Source organism: Salvelinus sp. IW2-2015, linkage group LG18 (assembly GCF_002910315.2).
Source record: "Salvelinus sp. IW2-2015 linkage group LG18, ASM291031v2, whole genome shotgun sequence".
NCBI lineage: Eukaryota > Metazoa > Chordata > Actinopteri > Salmoniformes > Salmonidae > Salvelinus > Salvelinus sp. IW2-2015.
Window position 1 is genome coordinate 13,775,492 of NC_036858.1, and position 21,456 is coordinate 13,796,947.

A 21,456-nucleotide genomic window follows, 5' to 3' on the forward strand; every position below is an offset into this window, starting at 1 on the left:
TCGAGGCTGTAATCGCTGCCAAAGGTGCTTCAACAAAGTACTGAGTAAGGGGCTGAATACTTATGTAAATGTAATATTTCTGTTTTTATTTGTAATAAATGTCCTAAAATTTCTAGAAACCTGTTTTTGCTTTGTCATTATGTCATCATTATTATATTGTGTGTAGATTGATGAGGGAAAAATCTATTTAATCAATTTTAGAATAAGGCTGTAACGTAACAAAATGTGGAAAAAGTCAAGGGGTCTGAATACTTTTCCGAATGCTCTGTACCCTCAACTGTGTACTTCCTCACAGTTCTCTGTCTGTTTTAGCTTTGAGAAGTCTGACACCCACCGGTTCGAGGTACCCAGGATGCTTCTAGATGATGCACTGTCTCTGGAGATTTACGTCAACAAAATGAAGGACAAGTAAGTCTGGGAATGGTGGAGTTAGTTTTATTCTGTCCTCAATGCAGACTCTCTATTTACTACTGATTCTAGACTTTTAATGATTTTAAAGTGTACTCATTTTTTTTTTTAAGTATAAATACAGACATTTGAACATTGTTGAGTATTTGACATGCAATTTCCTCTGACCCAGAAACATCTATAAGTGGTGGGCTCAGTATCTGGAGAGCCAGTCAGACATGGAGTCAGCACTACGCTACTACGAGTACGCACAGGACTTCCTCTCTCTGGTCCGCGTGCACTGCTACCTGGGGAACATTCAGAAGGTAACACACATTTGTACCAGGGGGGAACATTTATGACATAGCACACATTTGTGGCAATTACATGTTTTGAGAAGGGAACTGTTTCTACTCATAAGGATTGTTAAATACCTAAATATGAAAACACAACCTAGCCGTGAGGTAAATATGCAATGAGAATACTATATATTTCACAGGCGTCGGAGATAGCCAATGAGACGGGGAACCGTGCTGCCTCGTACCACCTAGCCCGGCAGTATGAGAGTCAGGAGGAGATCAAACAGTCTGTCCACTTCTACACACGAGCTCAGGCCTACAACAACGCCATCCGCCTCTGCAAGGTAACAAATGGACCTCAATCACAATTTAGACTTTCTCCATTCACCTGTGTCCCACTGGCCATAGCAATAAATGAATTACCTACCTATATATAATTATTATATGAAAGATTTATTACAGACTGATTACATTGTTTCTTATTTATTTCAGAACGCTGTTTGCATTATTGAGGCTATGGATGCGGTTCCAATCCAGTGCTGTATTGTCTGTGGGCCATTGGATGACTTGTGTTGTGTTTTGTGTTCAGGAGAATGGTCTGGATGACCAGCTGATGAACTTGGCTCTCCTCAGTAACCCAGAGGACATGATGGAGGCTGCCTGTTATTACGAGGAGAAGGGTTCTCATATGGACCGTGCTGTCATGCTCTACCACAAGGTTAGTATTTTACCTCGGACCTCCCTGTTCTTCCCCCTGGCTTAAATACATACAGTAGGAGGTAGTGCATTCTAAATTGTGCCACAAGGGGGCATTAGCGCACTGATATTTGTATAGGAACGCATTGGCTTCCAAGTCCATTGATGCTACAGTATGCCCACAAACCCACACACTTGCACACATGATAATACTGTCTCTGATGTTTCTCTCACACATGGATCTCTGTCTCTCTATTTTTCTCAGGCTGGTCATTTCTCCAAGGCTCTGGAGGTGGCCTTTGCTACAGAACAGTTTGCTGCACTGCAACTCATAGCAGAGGACCTGGATGAGACATCTGACCCAGCCCTGCTGGCCCGCTGCTCTGACTTCTTCATCAAACACGGCCAGTATGAGAAGGCTGTGGAGCTGCTTGTGGCCGCCAAGAAGGTACTTTACCCCTGCCTTGTATGTCTTATAAACCTTGCTCGGGTCGTTCCACCAATTCGGGGCCTTTTGAGAAGTGTAACTTGGTCCAAAAAAAAGTTTGATTTCTCTTTCTCTTACATTCATGTCATGAAGAGCATATGTTCAACTTAATAAAAATGTAAATTAAAAAATACATCTCACGAGGTTAAATGAAAGGATGACTATAGTTATAAGTGCCTATTAAGTGCCAAATAAAGTAACAGGGTTGACCGTAACATGGTTGACCATAACAGGGTTGACCGTAACAGGGTTGACCGTAACAGGGTTGACCATAACAGGGTTGACGATATTTTCTTAAATAAGCCATAAATCCCCATCTGACAGGTGGAATGGAAGTTTGTTGTGTGCAACAGGGAGTGGCAAATGAATGCAAGCTTCACAAAAAATGAAATTCTTAAAACAGAGCAGAACCAGCTCACCTTCTTGTACTCTATGATTTTACTATTGGATGTACAATGTTTCTTAAAAAATATATATGTTTAAAAAGGAATAGTTTCACCATATTAAAATGAGAGTTCAGTTTACGTAACAGGGTTGACCTTAAAATGGGGGACAGACGTAAATGAATCACTAATCACATGAAATAAATCATCTTCAGAAATGACTGTCAAGGCAACAAAATAACTAGGGCTTTACAATGATGGTGAAATTTGAAGAAATTGAGGGATTAAGTGTGTAAAAACTTCCTAGAAGTCTATATGTTATCAAATAATAAAGAACACAAAAAAAATTATACCTGAAGGGGTCCTAAAATTCCAAATCAAATAGTAAATTATCCATAGTATGACCATCTTAAAACAATTCCAAAAGTCAGCCTGGAACCCCCCCTGCTCACAAATCATGCACATAAACTGGTGTGTGTGGGTTGTAAGTGTGTGCGAACTTATGCCATCTTTGCTCATGATGAGTACATGTCTTTTGTCTATAAATGTGTGTGTGTTCAACCCCAGTACCACGAGGCCCTGCAGCTGTGTCTGGACCAGAGCCTGACCATCACTGAGGACCTGGCTGAGAGTATGACCGTGACCAAGGAGTCCAAAGACCTCTCAGAGGAGGCCCGCAAGGAGCTGCTGGAGAGAATAGCTGACTGCTGCATGCGCCAGGGCAACTACCACCTAGCCACCAAGAAATACACACAGGCTGGCAACAAGCTAAAAGTGAAGAGACTGGGGTCTGGGGTGCATCTCAGTAGTCTGAAGTGGCATCTCTATTTCTTCCTCTTGTTTTTCTTCATTTCCTCTATCCTTCATCTGCTATGATCTGAGAGATCTGATTTAAACAACTGAGATGCACCCCACTTATACACATACTATTAAACAGTACTCCTTAAGACACCATTATCATGGTAACTTGTAGTTATAGATTTATGTTATCGTCATTTTCAGTATTGTATTTTCTGCTTTACCTTTGTCTTTAGGCAGGTGTGGATGTTAGTTACAAGCATTAAATACAATGTTACACTATAATTGTCGCTTAAGTTTGGTCCATGTCTGTTAATGCAGTACTTAAAGTCCCTTGTTGCAGCTATTCTAAAAAGTGACTCCAAACACATCTCTCTTCTGTTTCACAGGCCATGCGGGCGCTCCTGAAGTCAGGGGACACAGAGAAGATAGTGTTCTTCGCTGGCGTGTCACGTCAGAAGGAGATCTACATCATGGCCGCCAACTACTTGCAGTCTCTGGACTGGCGGAAAGATCCGGAAATCATGAAGAACATTATTAGCTTCTACACCAAAGGCAGGGCTCTGGACCTGCTAGCTGGCTTCTATGAAGCTTGTGCCCAGGTAGGGAACTACTTCATAATATTGAAAGTTCTTGAAAAGGTCCTACATGTTTATTAGTTTTAACTTCAGTCTGGTAATATATTATGTATTGGCCATATATTACAATGACAATTTCTAGTACAGTTATTCCAACGTTTGTTATATGAGTATTTATAAACTAGTAACATTATGCATGGATATTCCGGTAATGCTAACAGATTCATAACTTTGTCTCATAAGCCTAATCTCTAATCTACTTCAATATTGAAGGTGAATGTGTGAATCTGTTTACCTCTGTTAGGTGGAGATAGATGATTACCAGAACTATGAGAAGGCGCTGGGTGCTCTGACGGAGGCCTATAAGTGCCTTTCTAAAGCTAAGGGCCGCAGCCCAGACGAACACGAGGCTCGCATGGCTGAGCTGCAGCACAAGATCACTCTGGTCAAGAGGTTCGTCCAGGCACGCAGGTAAGAACACTGCACTCTCTCTCTTTGTCTGTCTATTTCTCTCTATTTCTGTCTCTCTCTCGCTTTCTGTTTCTTTCTTTTAGTCATATATTGAGTGGCAGTCACTGCTACAAGGCTCTTTAATATAAATGCCATGATCCTCTGATTCAGGTTTGTCTTGATACAAGTAGAGTAGTTACGGAGAGGATATTTTGTGGATCTCACTGAAGGAGATTTGATGTGTGATCCTGTCTGTCCATCCCCTGTCCCTGTAGGTTGTATGAGGAGGACCCAGGTGAGGCGGTGCGTCTGTGCGAGGCCCTGCTAGAAGAGCCAGACCTGGACCCTGCTGTCAGGATAGGAGATGCATACGGCTTCCTGGTGGAGCATCACTGTCAGCAGGGCAGCTTCCAGGTGGTGAGTGTCTAGTGATACTAGTGTACACCATCATTATCATGAACATCAACATTTTCAGCCTCATTTTCATCTTGATCTTGCTCATCGTCATTACCATTATCGTCACTGTCATCATGAATTCATGTAGCTGGATACAATATTTATAGACCTATACATACAGCAGTGAGCATCCTAATTCTCAGTCCATATTCTCGGGCTCGGCAGGCCTACCGCAAGCTGGAGGATCTGCAGAAGCTGCTGCCCTCTCTGAACATCAGCTACTACGTGAGCCAGGGCAGCCTGGATGCCCTGCAGAGGGCAGTGGGTGTACCCCTGGGCCGGGGGCAGCTCTCAGGCAGGGGAGACCGACGCGACAGCGGGGGAGAGGAGGACGAGGTGGAGGAGGACGAAGCCCTGGTGTCCCACCAAGGGGACTGAGGGCTGGGACACAACCCTGGTCTTGTGGGGCAAGAGGGTGTGCACGGTTTTGTTGTAGCCCAAAGCTGTCTAACCTGATTCAGCTAATCACGGTCTTGATGAGCAGTTGATTAGTTGAATCAGAGTCCTAGGCTGGGACAAAAGCCTGCATATACTGCAGCCCTGCAAAAACAGGAATAAAGAACGCCTCACTAAAGCCACAGAGACTTCTAAATTAGGACTAGAGAGACAAGGTGGCCTGATTCTATGGCCATTTCATACAGGGTTAAAAACCTAACACGTTGCACCCTCCAAGAGGATGGATAGTATACTCAGTGGAGAGTATAATGTTACACCTGATGGATCACTCAGACCAATTACACTTTTTATGAGTATATTTGTGGTAGATGAAATTCAAAATATATTTACCATACAAATAGTTGGATTTCAGATATTTTTTACACTAATAAGCCTCTACTTCCATTTGACAGAAAGAAAAAAACATTGCTATACCTTGCACAACTATACAATATTTGTTCTGCTGATGCCGTTTAGCTTTTTGCCTTATGCAGAATGTTCTCTTTCAACGCAAAATAAAGCCGCCTTTGGATCTGAAAGTTGTGTGCATCTTGGACCTAAACCGTCCTGAAATTGAAACACCAATGTTTTCTTTACCTGAAWTGCATTTTGTATTTGTGGTCAGAGTTTGTACATTTCAACTGAATGTGGTTTGTGTCGTGTGTATTGATAGTGTTTTGTACATTTCTGTGAGTTAAATTGAAATCTTTGAGATATTTTGTAAAGTAATCTGTACAGTATTTTACAATTTTTAAATAAAATGTTTATACCTTTCTTGGGTGATGCCAACAAACCCACATACACACGTCAGAAACACACAGATGGTCACTGATACTGTTGTTTTATTTTGTCTACAAAAAAAATGTATTCACAAAAACTTGACATCTCATTCATTTATTGGCAGGTAGAGATAAATTGCCATCTGCCTTTCACATTGCCCATTGTCACTCGAAATAAATGGCAAAAACCATGCCAACAGCGAAAAGGTGTCTGTTCTCAAAGTTGAGAGTCAGAAAGTTGTCCTTTTCATCATCCCACAGGGTACGGCTTGCTATCTTCACTGTCTGGCCTTTCTTGTCGCCGACGACCACCCTGGCCACGTATCTGTAGCGGTCGAACACTTGCTCTTTGCAGAACGCCAGGATATCTGCAGCCACTTTATCAGCCACATCTCGACAGTTGTCGTGGTCGTAGGCCAGCTCACCGAATGCTTGGTTCATCAACTCCTCGCCTTTCTTCTGAATCAAATGGGGAAGAAACTTCTGCTTTGGTCCCAACCTGTAGGTGTTGGCTAGTTTCCCTTTGAACCCTGATTTCCAAACTGAAGACCCTCGTTTCACAGGGTGGGAGTCGTCGTCGTCATGCATTTCAATGTCCATGGTTGACCCTCGGAGCCTGTCAGTATGGCTATCTTTGTGAATCCCCTTCATAATGCTACCCCTACGCTCAGACATTTCTGGAAAACGTTTGGAAGTTAAAAACAAGTGTATTTTCAAGAACAGGTAAATAATTCAGGTGGAGCGGCGACTTGTGAAATGTTTAATCAGCTGTTCCAACTGTCATTGCGCGACTCGAACACAGTGTCGTGAGACCCGGCTCGTGCTCAGACTTTCTCAAAGGCTGTGAGCTTTGAACTATTTGAGACTAAAAAAAAAAAAAATCTAAAACATTAACAAATACATACAATCCATTACATTTGATAAATATAGCTCCTATTCGTCGAAAAACTGTTTTTAATGTTGTCTATTTCGGCCAGGGGCAAGTTTAGGGTCCATAGCAACAACCAATGTTGTAGATACAAGACACTTTCTCCTAACTCTGGAACTTGGGATAATTAATTTGTTTGGTATTAGAAACATGGACTTAAGGGACAACCGTTCGTCTTTAAATGAACTACAGGACAAAATTCGTTGTTTGACAGATGAAAATGTAAGTCATTTACTTTGACTATCCTTTTAAACTGGCCTATTTTGGTCAAACTTTAAACATGAACCTGCAAGGTTACCTTATAGTTGCATCAAGCTTTAATATCTTCAGTAGGCCTATGGCTTGTGTTCCTGAAAAATGTATATAACAAAGTCTTCATTGTTTAAAAATAATACAAATATACAACCGATGTAGGTCCAGCTCCGTGACAAAAATGAAAGCCACTTTACCAAACTGGGCTACCTTGAGAGCAGGTTGGGCTATCTTGCAGGCTCCAAGACTGACCTCTCTTCCAAACTGGTCTCAAGCGAAGAGGAGAAACTGAAGGTAGGATATATGAGACTACATTGTATTTGGATATCTATCAATCACTTATTTAGGATGTAGACAGACCTCTTGTCTTTTTGTTAACTGAAATATTTATCCTATTATATCCCTTTATCCGTCAGATATCCAAGGAGCTTGTCGAGGTACATATACAGACCAACAAAGTGAGGGAGCAGTATGAAAAGGACATTTTTGACCTGAAAATAAAGGTGATGCTCAAATGAATATGTATTACATAGTCATTACAGACCTCTGGGTCCTACTTTACCCACCTGGGCCCTACATAGTCATTACTCACCTTAATTGAAATGATCCCAACCCTGATGCACAGATAGTACTCTAGTATCTCACCCACCTCACCCTTCCCTCCTCAGATCCTATCCCAGGAAGGGGTGGTGGTGGAGATGGAGATGGAGAGGGACAGGCTCTGCAGGGAGCTCCAGTCTGTCACTGCCCGCCTACAGGTGGCAGAGAGGACAGGAAGTGACCTCACAGAGGAATACGTGACCCTGAAGAGGAACTACCTGGCTCTGACTGAGGCCCACGATAGGGAGGTGGTCCAGAATGACGAGCTGAGCGCTGAGCTGCTTGGGCTGGCCCAGGCTCGTGATGACCTCTTCAGGCAGACAGAGGAACAGCAGCAGCGTGTTAGGGCCTCTACAGAGGGTGGTGTCTATGGGCAGGCTGCTCAGGAGCTGAACAGGGTGCGGGCGCTGGTCAGCCGTATGTCTCACAATAGAATAATGGTGAGAGGGAGCTTTGGTTCATTTCCACAATGACAATTACCAGCCACAGAAATATGTCAAAATACATTTCCTATAAGGCACACAAAAATAATCTAATAACTTCTGGTCTATTACCAATGTGGCTATATAACTTCCTCATTGCTCAAATTTGTTCTTCTCATCACAGCCAGAGGACCTGGCTATGTTGGACCAAGAACGTAAATCTATGGAGAAGAGTGTGAGTATATCTCTGAACACAACAAGTCATGTATGAATGTCAGTAATACTTTTAACCTAATGCAACTGAGTGCAAGTGTGTTATTATGTAAGTGAAAACTGAATAGTGCCTAACAGTTTCACATCTGATCAGTTTATCATAAATAGTCAACAGAGCCATGGTATATAGAGATCTCGGCCAGGTTTCAAAACGGCAAAAAAGATCAGCGAATTGAACAGACATTTTTATTGATTAGCATTTGGAATAATGTGTATCTAAGTCTGTACTGTGTTGTGGTGTCAACAGATCTGCTTTCACTGTACATCTTCATAGGTTTAGAAAACGATCAAAAATGAACCACACAACACAGAAGCGTCAATGATCACTTAGCAACAGCTATGGGAGGAGAAAGTGGCACTCTCGGAACATTGACAGAAACCGCATTGGCCCAACTCTCTCTATATGCCCCAACGAGGCAAGCCTGTGGATCATTAAGCCATGGAGTGCTTGGGGATAAAAGAGGAAGCGGGCTGCACAAACAGGAGGAGGACTGAGAGGGAAACGTGTGCTATAGAGTGTGAGAAGAGAGAATGATCTGTGTGATTACCTGTTGTGAGCTGGACTGTCTGATTACCCCCACTGTGTACCGAACCAGTTTGGTTGAGGACCCGAGTTTTAGGATTAAACCTGGAGAATGGAACGGACAACGAGAACGGATTGTGAAATGGTTGCTGAATTCCCCCCTTTCCCACAGTGTGCAAATCTCCCTAATAAATTCCCCATTTGTATTCTAGTTGTGCTTCGTGTGCATGTTTGGTTATTGAACTTGGTGACGAAGAAACCCCACCCCCTTGAGCCTGCTACAATATATGACTCTGATAGCCAGTCAATATTCACATCCTTTTTTTCAATGTCTGACATAGCTGCTTGGGAACCAGGATGTGATCAAAGACATGCTGGAGCAGATGAAGAAGAGCTATGAAGAGCAGCAGCACAGACTGGAGGAGAAAGTGTGAGTAGAGAGACACTAGTCTAGTCTCACATGTCTTTACATCAAAACCCTGGACCTGCAATAGCCTCTCTGGCTACTATAAACAGTAGTGACTGAGGAAACAAGGCATCTTGTCATTATCCTTCATTTTTCAGTCATCAACTTCTCTAACTTGTCTCAGGCTGTTCACGTTAGCCACTGTAGCCCACGTCTGCTTTGTGGTCTTCTGTTTGATTTGGTTTCTGTTTCACTGTGGTCCACGCTACAATTTGGGATTCTTTTTTGTGATGTGGTCTTGTCTGGTATGTGGTCTCTGACATGTTTTTTCTTATATGATGGGTCTTCAGGGTGGCAATGGGCAAGGAGCAACAAGAGAAGAAGAGAGCCATCCGCGATACCCGTCAGAAACTAGCCGAACAGAGTGCGGTACGAAAGAGCGCATCACAAAATGGTCTACCCAAATGATCGTTTTATACCATAATTGTCTTTGGATTTGCCATTAATCAATCTGAATCTGCAACTTGATGCTCTGTAAAAATTTGAATTTATTTTGTGTGTGTGTGTGTTCCTATTCAGGCCATGTTGAGCTCTCAGAGCCAGCTGAAGGAGGTGGAGGAAGATAACTCTAAGCTACAAATGCAGGTGAAGGAACTGAATGAGGAGTACCGTGCCAAACTGGGGCGCTACCTACAGGACCTAGCTGTGAGTACACACTAAGACAGATGCATGCACACAGGTAGGCTACACATACATTATGCACAGTCAAACAGATGCCGGGATTCGCAGCCTAGACATATACAGACAGAAAGATCCCCATTTTCCTACCCCACGTCCTTCCTAACCCACTACCACTAGTCCCCAACTCCTACCACACCACAGTTATCAAAGTGAACCCACACCACCCATGCTGTGGAATCTATTTTGGTCTTTGCCTCTTGTCTCCAGGAGTATGTGGATGGTCTGGCGGAGGGGAGGGGGGTGAAGGGCCCCCCAGAGAGGGTGAAGATGAGGGGCTTCGTGGACAGCATGCTCCAAGAGGTGCGCTCCTCCTACAGGGCTAGAGAGGAGCAGCTAGCCTCTGCCGCACGCTCCTACAAGAAGAGACTGCAGAGGCTCACTAAGAGCCACCAAGCCCTGCTTATCGCATACAGGTTAGCCCCTCTCATGCCCTCCATGTTGTATTTCTGTGATTTACTCAATGTGTATACCACATGGATGGTCCTGTCATCCTTGGTTAGGTTTGTGTGTGTTATTAGGAAACTCGACCCCCAACCCATCTCTCCGTAGTCGTTCTCTATTGGCCGAGGCTGCGTGACCGGATCTAACCACCCTGTTCCACTCCCGCCCCCCAAGACGCCTCTTCCCCAGAGCTAAACAAACCCATCACGTTCTGTGCATGTGTTTTTTTAATGCACACATTTCTAAAAAGCTGAAAAAACCATGCGGCGATTTGAACGAGCATCCCCCCCAAATCGTTTTTTTGTGTGTGTAGCTACAACCTTCTCTGTCTGTTGTTTGATTTGATTTATTAGGATCCCCATTAGCAGACGCCAATGGTGACAGCTAGTTTTACTGGGGTCCGACACATAACGAAAAATACGTTACTGACAAAAGACTTTACAATTTACATACACACGCACACACAGTACATGTTAAAATGTATCTATCGGTTACACATACGTCAGTACATACACACAACAAGTAGGTCACATGGGGGAGAGGCGTTGTTTTGACCATGACAGTTTACAATCTTAGGTAACACCAAGTAATTTAGTCTCCTCAACTTGTTCAACAGCCACACCATTCATTACCAGATTCAGCCGAATATATTATTAAAAGTCACCTTGTCCAAGAGAGATTTACATGGTTATCAAAACGTCATGCCAGGGTAAGCCTACACAAAACACAGTCCTTATTTTTTGTGTTTTTTAATTCCCTTATGGGAAACATTTATGGTAGAAAAATGATTGGAACCATTTCCCTGTTTGACAGCTAGGTTTTATGGGTATTTTTACACCTCCACTGTGGGGCTCTATGGGTAAGAATTAGAAAAGAGTAAAGGGCCTAGAGAGCTGCCCTGCAGTACACCACACTTTAAATGTTTGACATTGGAGAAGCTTCCATTAAAGAAAACCCTCTGAGTTATGTTAGATAGATCTGAATCCACGATATGGCAGAGGTTGAAAAGCCAGAACATGTACGTTTTCTCAACAACAAGATAATGGTCAATAATATCAAAGGCTCCACTGAAATCTAGCAGTACAGCTACCACAATCTTATTATTATCAATTTATTTTAAACAATCAGTCATTTGTGTCAGTGCAGTACATGTTGAGTGCCCTTCTCTATAAGCATGCTGAAAGTCTGTTGTTAATTTGTTTACAGAGAAATTGCATTGTATTTGGTCAAACACCATTTTTTCCAACAGTTTGCTAAGAGCTGGCAGCAAGCTGATAGGTCTGCTGTTAGAATCAGTAAAGGCTGTTTTACCATTCTTGGGGAGCAGAATGACTTTGCCTTCCCTCCAGGCCTGAGGACAAAGACTTTCCTCTAGGCTCAGATTAAAGATGTGGCAGATAGGAGTGGCTATAGAGTCAGCTACCATCCTCAGTAGCTTTCCATCTAAGTTGTCAATGCCAGGAGGTTTGTCATTTTTTTATTTAACCTTTATTTAACTAGGCAAGTCATTTAAGAACAAATCCTTTTTTACAATGACGGCCTACCTAAAGGCCTCCTGCGGGGATGGGGGCTGGGAATAAAAATAAATAAAATAAAAATATAGGACAAAACACACATCATGACAAGAGAGACAACACTACATAGAGACCTAAGACGACAACACAGCATGGCAGCAACACATGACAACACAGCATGGTAGCAACATGACAACAACATGGTAGCAGCACAAAACAGGGTACAAACATTGTTGGGCACAGACAACAGCACAAAGGGCAAGAAGGTAGAGACAACAATACATCACGCAAAGCAGCCACAATTGTCAGTAAGAGTGTCCATGATTGAGTCTTTGAATGAAGAGATTGAGATAACTGTCCAGTTTGAGTGTTTGTTGCAGCTCGTTCCAGTCGCTAGCTTTGCCTGCGAACTGAAAAGCCGAGCGATCCAGGGATGTGTGCACTTTGGGGACCTTTTAACAGAATGTGACTGGCAGAATGGATGTGTATGTGGAGGACAAGGGCTGCAGTAGATTTCTCTGATAGGGAGGAGTGAGGCCTAAAGGGTTTTTATAATAAGCACAACAGTGGTCTTGCGCAGGGTATAAAGAGATGACCAGTTTACATAGAGTATAGTGATGTGTCCTATAAGGAGCATTGGTGGCAAATCTGATGGCTGAATGGTAAAGAACATCTAGCCGCTTGAGAGCACCCCTTACTTGCCTATCTATAATTACGTCTCCATAATCTAGCATGGGTAGGATGGTCATCTGAATCAGGGTTAGTTTGGCAACTGGGGGTGAAAGAGGAGCGATTATGATTAGAGGAAACCAAGTCTAGTTTTACTTTAGCCTGTGGCTTTGATATGTGCTGAAAGAAGGACAGTGCGCCGTCTAACCATACTCCCAAGTACTTGTATGAGGTGATACCTCAAGCTCTAAACCTTCAGAGGTAGTAATCACACCTGTGGGAGAAGGGGCATTCTTCTTACCAAACCACATTACCTTTGTTTTGGAGGTTTTCAGAACAAGGTCAAGGGCAGAAGAAAGCTTGTTGGACACTAAGAAAGCTTTGTTGTAGAGCGTTAACACAAAATCCGGGGAGGGGCCAGTTGAGTATAAGACTGTATCTCTGCATATAAATGGATGAGAGAGCTTCCTACTGCCTGAGCTATGTTGTTGATGTAAATTGAGAAGAGTGTGGGGCCTAGGATTGAGCCTTGGGGTATACCCTTGGTGACAGGCAGTGGCTGAGACAGCAGATTTTCCGACTTTATACACTGCACTCTTTGAGAGAGGTAGTTAGCAAATCAGGCCAAAGACCCCTCAGAGACACCATTACTCCTTAGCCAGCCTGTAACGGCGTTCCTCCTCCTCTTCATCCGAAGAGGAGGAGCATGGATTGAACCAAAATGCAGTCGTGGAATAAGACATAATGAATTTATTGAACAAGACAAAACGAACTATACTTGACAACTAAAACAAAATAACAAACCGAATGTAGACAGACTTGGACCACGAACTTACATGAAACACGAAGAACGAACGAACAAGTACTTACTACAAACAAAACGACGAACGAACGAAACAGTCCCGTATGGTGCAAACATAGACACAGACACAGGAGCAACCACCCACAAACAAACACTGTGAAACTACCTACCTTAATATGATTCTCAATCAGAGGAGATGAAAACCACCTGCCTCTAATTGAGAACCATATTAGGTCCCATTCACCAACATAGAAACAGAAAACATAGACTGCCCACCCAAACTCACGTCCTGACCAACTAACACATACAAAACTAACAGAAAACAGGTCAGGAAGTGACATAACCCCCCCCCCTCAAGGTGCGTACTCCGAACGCACCACCAAAAGTCTAGGGGTGGGTCTGGGTGGGCATCTGACCACGGTGGTGGCTCAGGCTCTGGGCGAGGTCCCCACCCCACCATAGTCAATCCCAGCTTACGTCTCCCCTTAGAATGACCACCTTATTTCCCCCACCCAATTTAAGGGGCAACACCAAGATAAAGGACAGCTCCGGGACAAGGTAGCTCAGGACAGAGAGGTAGCTCAGGACAGAGGGATAGCTCAGGATAGAAGGGTAGCTCAGGATAGAGAGGTAGCTCAGGATAGAGGGGCAACTCCGGACTGAAGGGCAGCTCCGGAGAGAGACAGCTCTGGACTGAGAGGCAGTTCTGGATGATGCACGCTCGGGACGTCATGGCAGGCTGACGGTAGCTGCGCTGGCTCTGACGCTCATGGCAGGAGCCTGAACGGCTCTGGACGCTCTGGCAGGCTGACGGCTCTGGACGCTCATGGAGCGGACGGCTCTGGCGCTCATGGCAGGTCGACGCTCTGGACGCTCATGGCAGGCTGACGGCTCTGGACGCTCATGGCAGCTGACGGCCTGACGCTCATGGCATTGGCTGACAGGCTGACGCTCTGGACGCTCATGGCAGGCTGACGGCTCTGGACGCTCATGGCTCGCATGACGGCTCTGGCTGCTCATGGCTCGCTGACGCTCTGGCTGCTCATGGCTCACTAACGGCTCTGGAGCTCATGGCTCACTGCGAGCTGCAGATCCTGTCTGGCTGGCGGCTCTGGCAGATCCTGTCTGGTTGCGCTCTGGCAGATCCTGTCTGGTGACGCTCTGGCAGATCCTGTCTGTTGCCTCGTGCTCTGTCGTTGCGGCTCTGGCAGATCCCTGTCTGGTTGGCGCGCTCTGGCAGATCCTGTCTGGTTGGGCGGCCTTCTGGCAGATCCTGTCTGGTTGGCGGCTCTGGCAGATCCTGACTGACGAACGGCTCTAGCGGCTCCTGACTGACGAACGGCTCTGACGGCTCGGGACAGACGGGCGGCTCTAATGGCTCGGGGCAGACGGATGGCTCAGACGGCGCTGGGAGACGGATGGCTCAGACGGCGCTGGGGAGACGGATGGCTCAAGTGGCGCTGGGAGACGGATGGCTCAGATGGCGCTATGGAGACGGATGGCTCAGATGGCGCTATGGAGACGGATGGATGCTCAGATGGCGCTATGGAGACGGATGCTCAGATGGCGCTATGGAGACGGATGGCTCAGATGGCGCTGGGGAGACGGATGGCTCTGGCCGGATAAGGCGCACTGTAAGACCTGGTGCGTGGTACCGGAACTGGAGGCACCGGGCTAAAGGACAGCGCACTTTCAGGCTAGTGCGGGGAGCAGGGACAGGGCACACTGACCTCTCAAAGCGCACTATAGGCCTGGTGCGTGGTACCGTGGACTGGTGGTACCGGGCTATAGGGCACGCACCTCAGGGCGAGTGCGGGGAGAAGGAACAGTGTGTACAGGACTCTGGAGACGCACAGGTGGCTTAGTGCGTGTGCCGGAACTGGAGCGACTGGGCTGGAGACACGCACCATAGGAGAGTGCGTGGAGGAGGAACAGGGCTCTGAAGACGCACTGGAAGCCTGGTGCGTGGTGTAGGCTGGTGGTACTGGGCTGGGGGCGGGGAGGTACGCCGGAAATACCGGACCGTGCAGGCGTACTGGCTCCTTGAGCACCGAGCCTGCCCAACCTTACCTGGTTGAATACTCCCCGTCGCCCGACCAGTGCGGGGAGGTGTAGATAACCCGCACCGGGCTATGTAGGCGAACCGGGGACACCATGCGTAAGGCTGGTGCCATGTAAGCCGGCCCGAGGAGACGCACTGGAGACCAGACGCGTTGAGGCCGGCCTCATGACACCTGGCTCAATGCCCAATCTAGCCCTACCAGTGCGGGGAGGTGGAATAACCCGCACCGGGCTATGCACACGTACAGGAGACACCGTCGCTGCTATCTGCGTAACACGGTGTCTGCCCGTACTCCGCCTCTCAGACTGGATCCGCAGTCAGGTAAGTCGTCCTATCCCCTACCTGCCCTTGGCCACCTACCTCTTAGCCCCCCCCAAGAAATGTTTGGGGTTTCTTCTCGGGCTTCCAGCCACGTCTCCTTGCTGCCTCCTCATACCACCGCTGGTTGGGCTCTCGCTGCCTCCATCTCCTCACGAGCGCGGCGATATTCCCAATGTGCGCCCAGTGTCCTTTTCCCTCCAATACTTCCTCCAAGTCCATGAGTCCTGATTTCTTGGCCGCTGCTCAAACTTGCGCTGCTTGGTTCTGGATTGGTGGGTGGTTCTGTCACGATCGTGTGGGAGAGACGGACCAAGGCGCAGCATGATATGAATACATCTTTTATTATATAGAAGACGGAACACGAAACACTTATTCAAAACTCACAAACAACAAACGACCGTGAAACTCAAACGCAAGTGCACACACAAACTACTTACGTTCGACATAGACTAGACATATACAATGACCACCAACAAACACTGTGAAACTACCTACCTCTTAATATGATTCTCAATCAGAGGAGATGAAAACCACCTGCCTCTAATTGAGAACCATATTAGGTACCCATTCACCAACATAGAACAGAAAACATAGACTGCCCACCCAAACTCACGTCCTGACCAACTAAACATACAAAACTAACAGAAACAGGTCAGGAACGTGACACAGCCCACAAGAATTAAATGGTCTACCGTATAAAAGCTTTGGCCAAGTAATAAAAAAATAGCAGCACAACATTGCTTAGAATCAAGGGCAATGGTGACATCATTGAGGACCTTTTAAGATTGCAGTGACACATCCATAACCTGAGCGGAAACCAGATTGCATACCAGAGAGAATACTATAGACATCAAGAAAGCCAGTCAGTTGATTGACACGTTTTCCCAACACTTTTGATAAACAGGGCAAAATAGAAATAGGCCTATAACAGTTAGGATCAGCTTGATCTCCCCCTTTAAATAAAGGACTAAACCGTGGCTGCTTCCAACGCAATGGGAACCTCCCCAGATAGGAGAGACAGGCTTGGCGATTTATAGGGGAAGCAACCTTAAAGAAGAAAGGGTCTAACCATCTGACCCAGATGAGTTTTTGGGGGTCAAGTTAAGTAGCTCCTTAGCATCCCCGGACTCAGTGTCCGCCTACAGGGAGAAACTTTGTAGTGGGCAGGGAAAAAGAGGGAGGAGCATCGGGGCTAGTCGCATTAGAAGGTGTGGGAGATGAGGAAATGTTGGACGGGCAAGGAGGCATGGCTTTGTCAAATAGGAATCCTGACTTAATGTAGTGGTGATTTAAAGGGCTTAGCCATGTGCTTCTTGTCAGTAACAACCACATTAAGGGACATGGGCAGCTGTGAGGAGGAGGGTTTATTCTCCAGGTCTTTACCGTTTTCCAGAACTTCTTGGGGTTAGACCCACAGAGAGAGAGCTGCTCCTTAAAGTAACTAACTTCATTGTTGGCATTTCCTGCCTAAGTTTGCCCACTTGTCCAATGAAGTAATCATTAAAATAATTGGTAGCATCAAATGGTTTTTGTGATGAATAAGCCTGATTTGATGGAAGATGGAGTTGAATTTGTCTTCTATTAATTATAAAGTACTCAAGTTCTTTTCTCCATCATTCTGTATATCATTGATCTTGGTTCATAATACATTTTCTTCTTCTTTTTGTTGAGTTTAGTCACATAATTTCTCAAATTGCAGTAAGTCAGATGTGCAGCCAGACGTATTAGCCACTCCTTTTGCCCCATCTTTCAACCATACAGATTTTCATCAACCCATGGAGCGTTAACAGTTCTAACAGTCAGTTTCTTAACAGGTGCATGTTTATCAATAATTGGAAGAAGCAATTTCATAAATTCATCAAGTGCAGTGACTGGTGCTCTTTATTTATCACAGACAAACAAGTATTTTTTTTAACATATTCTACATAAGTCACAACTAAATATTTTGTATGGTTTCTTATTCACTATTTTAGGCCAAGCTTTTGGCACTTTGGCTTTCCTGGATATAGCCACTATATTGTGATCACTGCATCTAATGGGTGTCCAATACAGCTTTAGTGTAACATGCACGCTAATAATCGGGAAGCAAGTTCAGGGAGTGAATTTAATAAATAAGAACAAAACAACAAACACGAGTAGCGTACAAACATTTAAATATGAGAAACAATAATGCCTGAGGAAAGAACCAAAGGGAGTGCCAGATATAGGGGAGGTTATCAGGAAGGTGATGGAGTCCAGGTAAGTCTCATGAGGTGCAGATACGTGTAATGATGGTGAGTTGTTCGTAATAATGAGTAAACTGCCGACAATGAGCGCCAGAGAGGGGAGTGGGACATCTACAGTATTAGTAAAAATGTGATCAATATATTTTAATGATCTTGTTCCTGTAGTGTACTGTATGTAATCGCGTGGTTGTGATTAACCTATCTTGGGTAGGGGGCAGTATTTGAAGTTTGGGCAAACGTGCCCAAATAACTGCCTGTTACTCAGGCCAGAAGCTAGGATATGCATATGCATGGTAGTATTGGATAGAAAACACTCTGAAGTTTCTAAAACGGTTAAAAATAATGTCTGTGAGTATAACAGAACTGATATGGCAGCGAAAACCCGAGGAAAATCCATCCAGGAAGTGGGATTTTTTTTATGTGTTGTTTTCCATTGAATGCCTATTGACTATGTTATGGGTTAGGGATTGCAGTTCCTATGGCTTCCACTAGATGTCAACAGTCTTTAGACATGCTTTCAGGCTTGAAAAAACGACGAGTAAAATACCTTTAGGTCAGTGGACAGGGGAAGTATGCAGAGCTGGATTGGGCGCGTGACCGTGAGCGCAGAGCGTCGTCTATCGTTGTTTTTCCTTTCTATTGAAAACGCTATTGTCCGGTTGAAATATTATTTATTATTTAGACAATAGACAACCATGAGGATTAATTATAACATCGTTTGACATGTTTCGACGAACTTTACCGGTACTATTAGGATGTATTCGTCTGCATGTTTTGACCGCCCTGGAGCCAGTCGATTACTGACCAAAACGCCGCCAAAAAACAGAGTTTTTGGGACATAAAAATGGACTTTATCGAACAAAACAAACATTTATTGTGTAACAGGGAGTCTTGTTAGAAATCATCAAAGGTAAGTGATTCATTTTATCGCTATTTCTGACTTTTGTGACTTCCACTGTGGCTGTAAAATGTTTGTATGCTTTTGTAAGGCTGGGCGCTGTCCTCAGATAATCGCATGGTATGCTTTCGCCGTAAAAGCCTTTTTGAAAATCTGACACAGCAGCTGGATTAACAAGAAGTTAATCTCTTAAAGCCGATGTATAACACTTGTATATTTTATGAATGTTTATTATAAGTATTTCTGTATTTTGAATTTGGCGCTCTGCAATTTCACCGGATGTTGGCCAGGTGGGACGTACCCATAACAAGTTAATAACCTGAACCAGATAACAGGCACTGGTTACAGTGAGAAGTCTCCTACTGAGGACAGCTTGATGAAAACCAGTCAATATTCAGGTCCTCAAGAAAAGAAGACCTCTCTGTTTACATAACATACACTATCAATTATTTCCACAATTATTTAGATACTAACTGTTAGCACTTGGTGGCTCTATAGCAACACCCCAATAGAAAGGCTTTAGATGTGACAGTGAACCTGCAACCACCCCTTCAATGACACTTACATAAGATCGTCTCTAAGCAGTACAGGATATGGCTCTGAATATATGTCACGTCCTGACCTTATTTCCTTTGTTTAGTCTTTGTTTAGTTGGTCAGGACGTGAGCTGGGTGGGTATTTCTATGTTTTGTGTTCTCATTGTTTAGGTGTGTCTGATTGCTGATATGGTTCTCAATCAGAGGCAGGTGTTTTACGTTGTCTCTGTTGGGAACCAATATTTAGGTAGGCTGTGTTCACTGTTTATTTGTGGGTGATTGTTCCTGTTCATTGCGTTCTTTGTTTTTCACTATGGTTCACATGTTCAGGTCTGTAGCGTCGTTGGTTTCATTCTGTTTATTGTTTTGTTCGTGTTTTATAAATGTTCAAATAAATATGAAACGTACCACGCTCGTCGTAGGTGGTGGTCCTCCTCTTTCCACCTAGACGAGACGTTTTACAATATATAAGAGCAACCCTCCCCATATACATGCACTTGTCCTCTGTCTCTTCTATAGATGTTATATCCTTGTATTGCTACTGCTGTATCAACAAATTAATTATCTAAGTGAGTGACTAATATATTCATGTTATCTGATGTTAGCAAGTTATTGATTTCATTTTTTTAAATAATAGGCTATTTTCAGCCCTTTCCTGGGTAGCTTATCAGAGAGACATAATTATGGAAAAAGCAAACAAAGCGATGAGAAAAAATATATCAGTAATCCCTCGTTTATCGCCGGGGGTTACGTTCCGAAATGACCCGCGATAAGTGAAATCCGCGAGATAAAAACTTTTTTTTTTTACTTATCATTAGCAACTATTACATGTATACAAATACAGAGTGACTCACGTGTAGGCCGTGTTCACTGCTCTTCAGACTGGGCCGCTGCATCCTGACTGCGCTCTGCAGTGTTCTCTTCTTCCGCCGTTTGGGCCCATCCGCTCGCAGCGTTTCTGTCGTCCAGGCCGTTTCGTCGACATTATGGGTTTAGGAGATGTTCGAAATTACAAGATAATTTGGCCAACTTAATGTAAATTTGCCAAGCTGTTTTATGTAGTACACATAACTGCACGAGACGACAAAATGATAGCACAATTCGTAGCATGTTTGATACAAGAAGCGGGAGTGAGTTTTTAGAGCGAATCAGAATGCAGAGCAATGCACCAAAAATAAATAAAATGCAATTGAAAATCCGCGAAATAGCGAATCCGCGATAAGTGAACCGCGAAGTGGCGAGGGATCACGGTACATTCAACAGTCCATTCATCAGTTGGTGTGTGTGTGCTGTGTGGGTGAAGCTATGAACCCTTAGGCTTGGCTCTCTCATCCGCTTCCATGCTTTGTGGGTATGGTAGGGTGGGATAGTGAGTCCTGTTAGGCGGATGTAAGAGCAATTGTTCCCCATAGGCGCTCTTGCAGCAATTTCATGGCTTGGGGTAAATTATTTTCCTCCTTACTGGCACACAGCTCAGGATGGTCTTACGTTGAGGAAAGATGTAGCATTCCTCTCAAGTTTTCTTGGTGTCTTTCCAGAACGCACTTTGTCCTATTAACCTCCGCCAGGAAAACAGGACTTTGACCATAGTCGCCTGGGGCCTGTCACCGGCTGGGCCGGTGGTGGTTTTTCCAGGTCCTCGGGTGGCAATTCTGTCCACAACCATGTTGTTCCGCCTGATTCTTTGTCCAATTGTTAGTCATGGATTACATACAGAATGGCTGTCCTTCTTAATTACTTACAGATTGCTGTCATCTTGCGCGTTTTCCTATTTACACTCTAACTGCGAGAGAAACTGTGCAAACTGTTTCTTCAGGTCCCTTGGACCTCTCGGTCAGAGTCTCCATATATTTTATTAGTTGACTACACCAGTATTTGAAGCAAGCAACACTTTGAGCTGTTTTCTTGTTGTCCAACTGCTTGTAAAATGACTTTGTTCATTTTAAAGATTCTTCACTTGTGATAGAGAGACACCACTGTCATCAATGGTAACTCACTGCGCCGGCTTTGGTCTTTGTCAAATGTAGCAAACGTAGGTTTTACGCTGTTATTTAACGAAGTTTTCCAGCAACAGCGGCAGGTTTGGAGGGAAGGT

The 21,456-nt window shown here is 44.6% G+C and overlaps 3 protein-coding genes across 4 annotated transcripts in view; 2 read left to right on the forward strand and 1 right to left on the reverse strand.

Annotated features, from left to right (window-relative positions):
• Window positions 1–5,743, forward strand: part of ift140 (intraflagellar transport 140 homolog (Chlamydomonas)) — a 47,308-nt gene extending 41,565 nt beyond the window's left edge. For both annotated transcript variants that reach the window (XM_070448330.1, XM_070448331.1), the window contains exons 21-30: window positions 313–408; window positions 581–713; window positions 887–1,030; window positions 1,276–1,404; window positions 1,648–1,830; window positions 2,820–3,026; window positions 3,440–3,652; window positions 3,933–4,099; window positions 4,354–4,495; window positions 4,700–5,743. In XM_070448330.1, the coding sequence (XP_070304431.1) occupies window positions 313–408; window positions 581–713; window positions 887–1,030; window positions 1,276–1,404; window positions 1,648–1,830; window positions 2,820–3,026; window positions 3,440–3,652; window positions 3,933–4,099; window positions 4,354–4,495; window positions 4,700–4,912 (1,627 nt within the window). In that variant the 3' untranslated portion in view covers window positions 4,913–5,743. The remainder of the gene's footprint in view (window positions 1–312; window positions 409–580; window positions 714–886; window positions 1,031–1,275; window positions 1,405–1,647; window positions 1,831–2,819; window positions 3,027–3,439; window positions 3,653–3,932; window positions 4,100–4,353; window positions 4,496–4,699) is intronic.
• Window positions 5,744–5,794: 51 nt separating this feature from the next.
• Window positions 5,795–6,557, reverse strand: LOC111977700 (dynein light chain Tctex-type protein 2-like). Its single transcript, XM_024007250.2, has one exon. The coding sequence runs from the start codon at window positions 6,421–6,423 to the stop codon at window positions 5,914–5,916; it is 510 nt and encodes a 169-aa protein (XP_023863018.1). The 5' UTR covers window positions 6,424–6,557; the 3' UTR covers window positions 5,795–5,913.
• A 123-nt stretch (window positions 6,558–6,680) lies between these two features.
• ccdc78 (coiled-coil domain containing 78) overlaps window positions 6,681–21,456 on the forward strand; it is a 24,240-nt gene continuing 9,464 nt past the window's right edge. Inside the window, exons 1-9 of the mRNA XM_024008585.2 lie at window positions 6,681–6,898; window positions 7,091–7,222; window positions 7,345–7,431; window positions 7,597–7,968; window positions 8,135–8,185; window positions 9,088–9,176; window positions 9,503–9,581; window positions 9,732–9,857; window positions 10,101–10,306. Of these exons, the coding sequence (XP_023864353.1) occupies window positions 6,827–6,898; window positions 7,091–7,222; window positions 7,345–7,431; window positions 7,597–7,968; window positions 8,135–8,185; window positions 9,088–9,176; window positions 9,503–9,581; window positions 9,732–9,857; window positions 10,101–10,306 (1,214 nt within the window). The 5' untranslated portion in view covers window positions 6,681–6,826. The remainder of the gene's footprint in view (window positions 6,899–7,090; window positions 7,223–7,344; window positions 7,432–7,596; window positions 7,969–8,134; window positions 8,186–9,087; window positions 9,177–9,502; window positions 9,582–9,731; window positions 9,858–10,100; window positions 10,307–21,456) is intronic.

Bases quoted from the DNA above. Each gene is read 5' to 3' on its own strand.
- LOC111977700 (XM_024007250.2), bottom strand. From the start codon at position 6,423: ATGTCTGAGCGTAGGGGTAGCATTATGAAGGGGATTCACAAAGATAGC.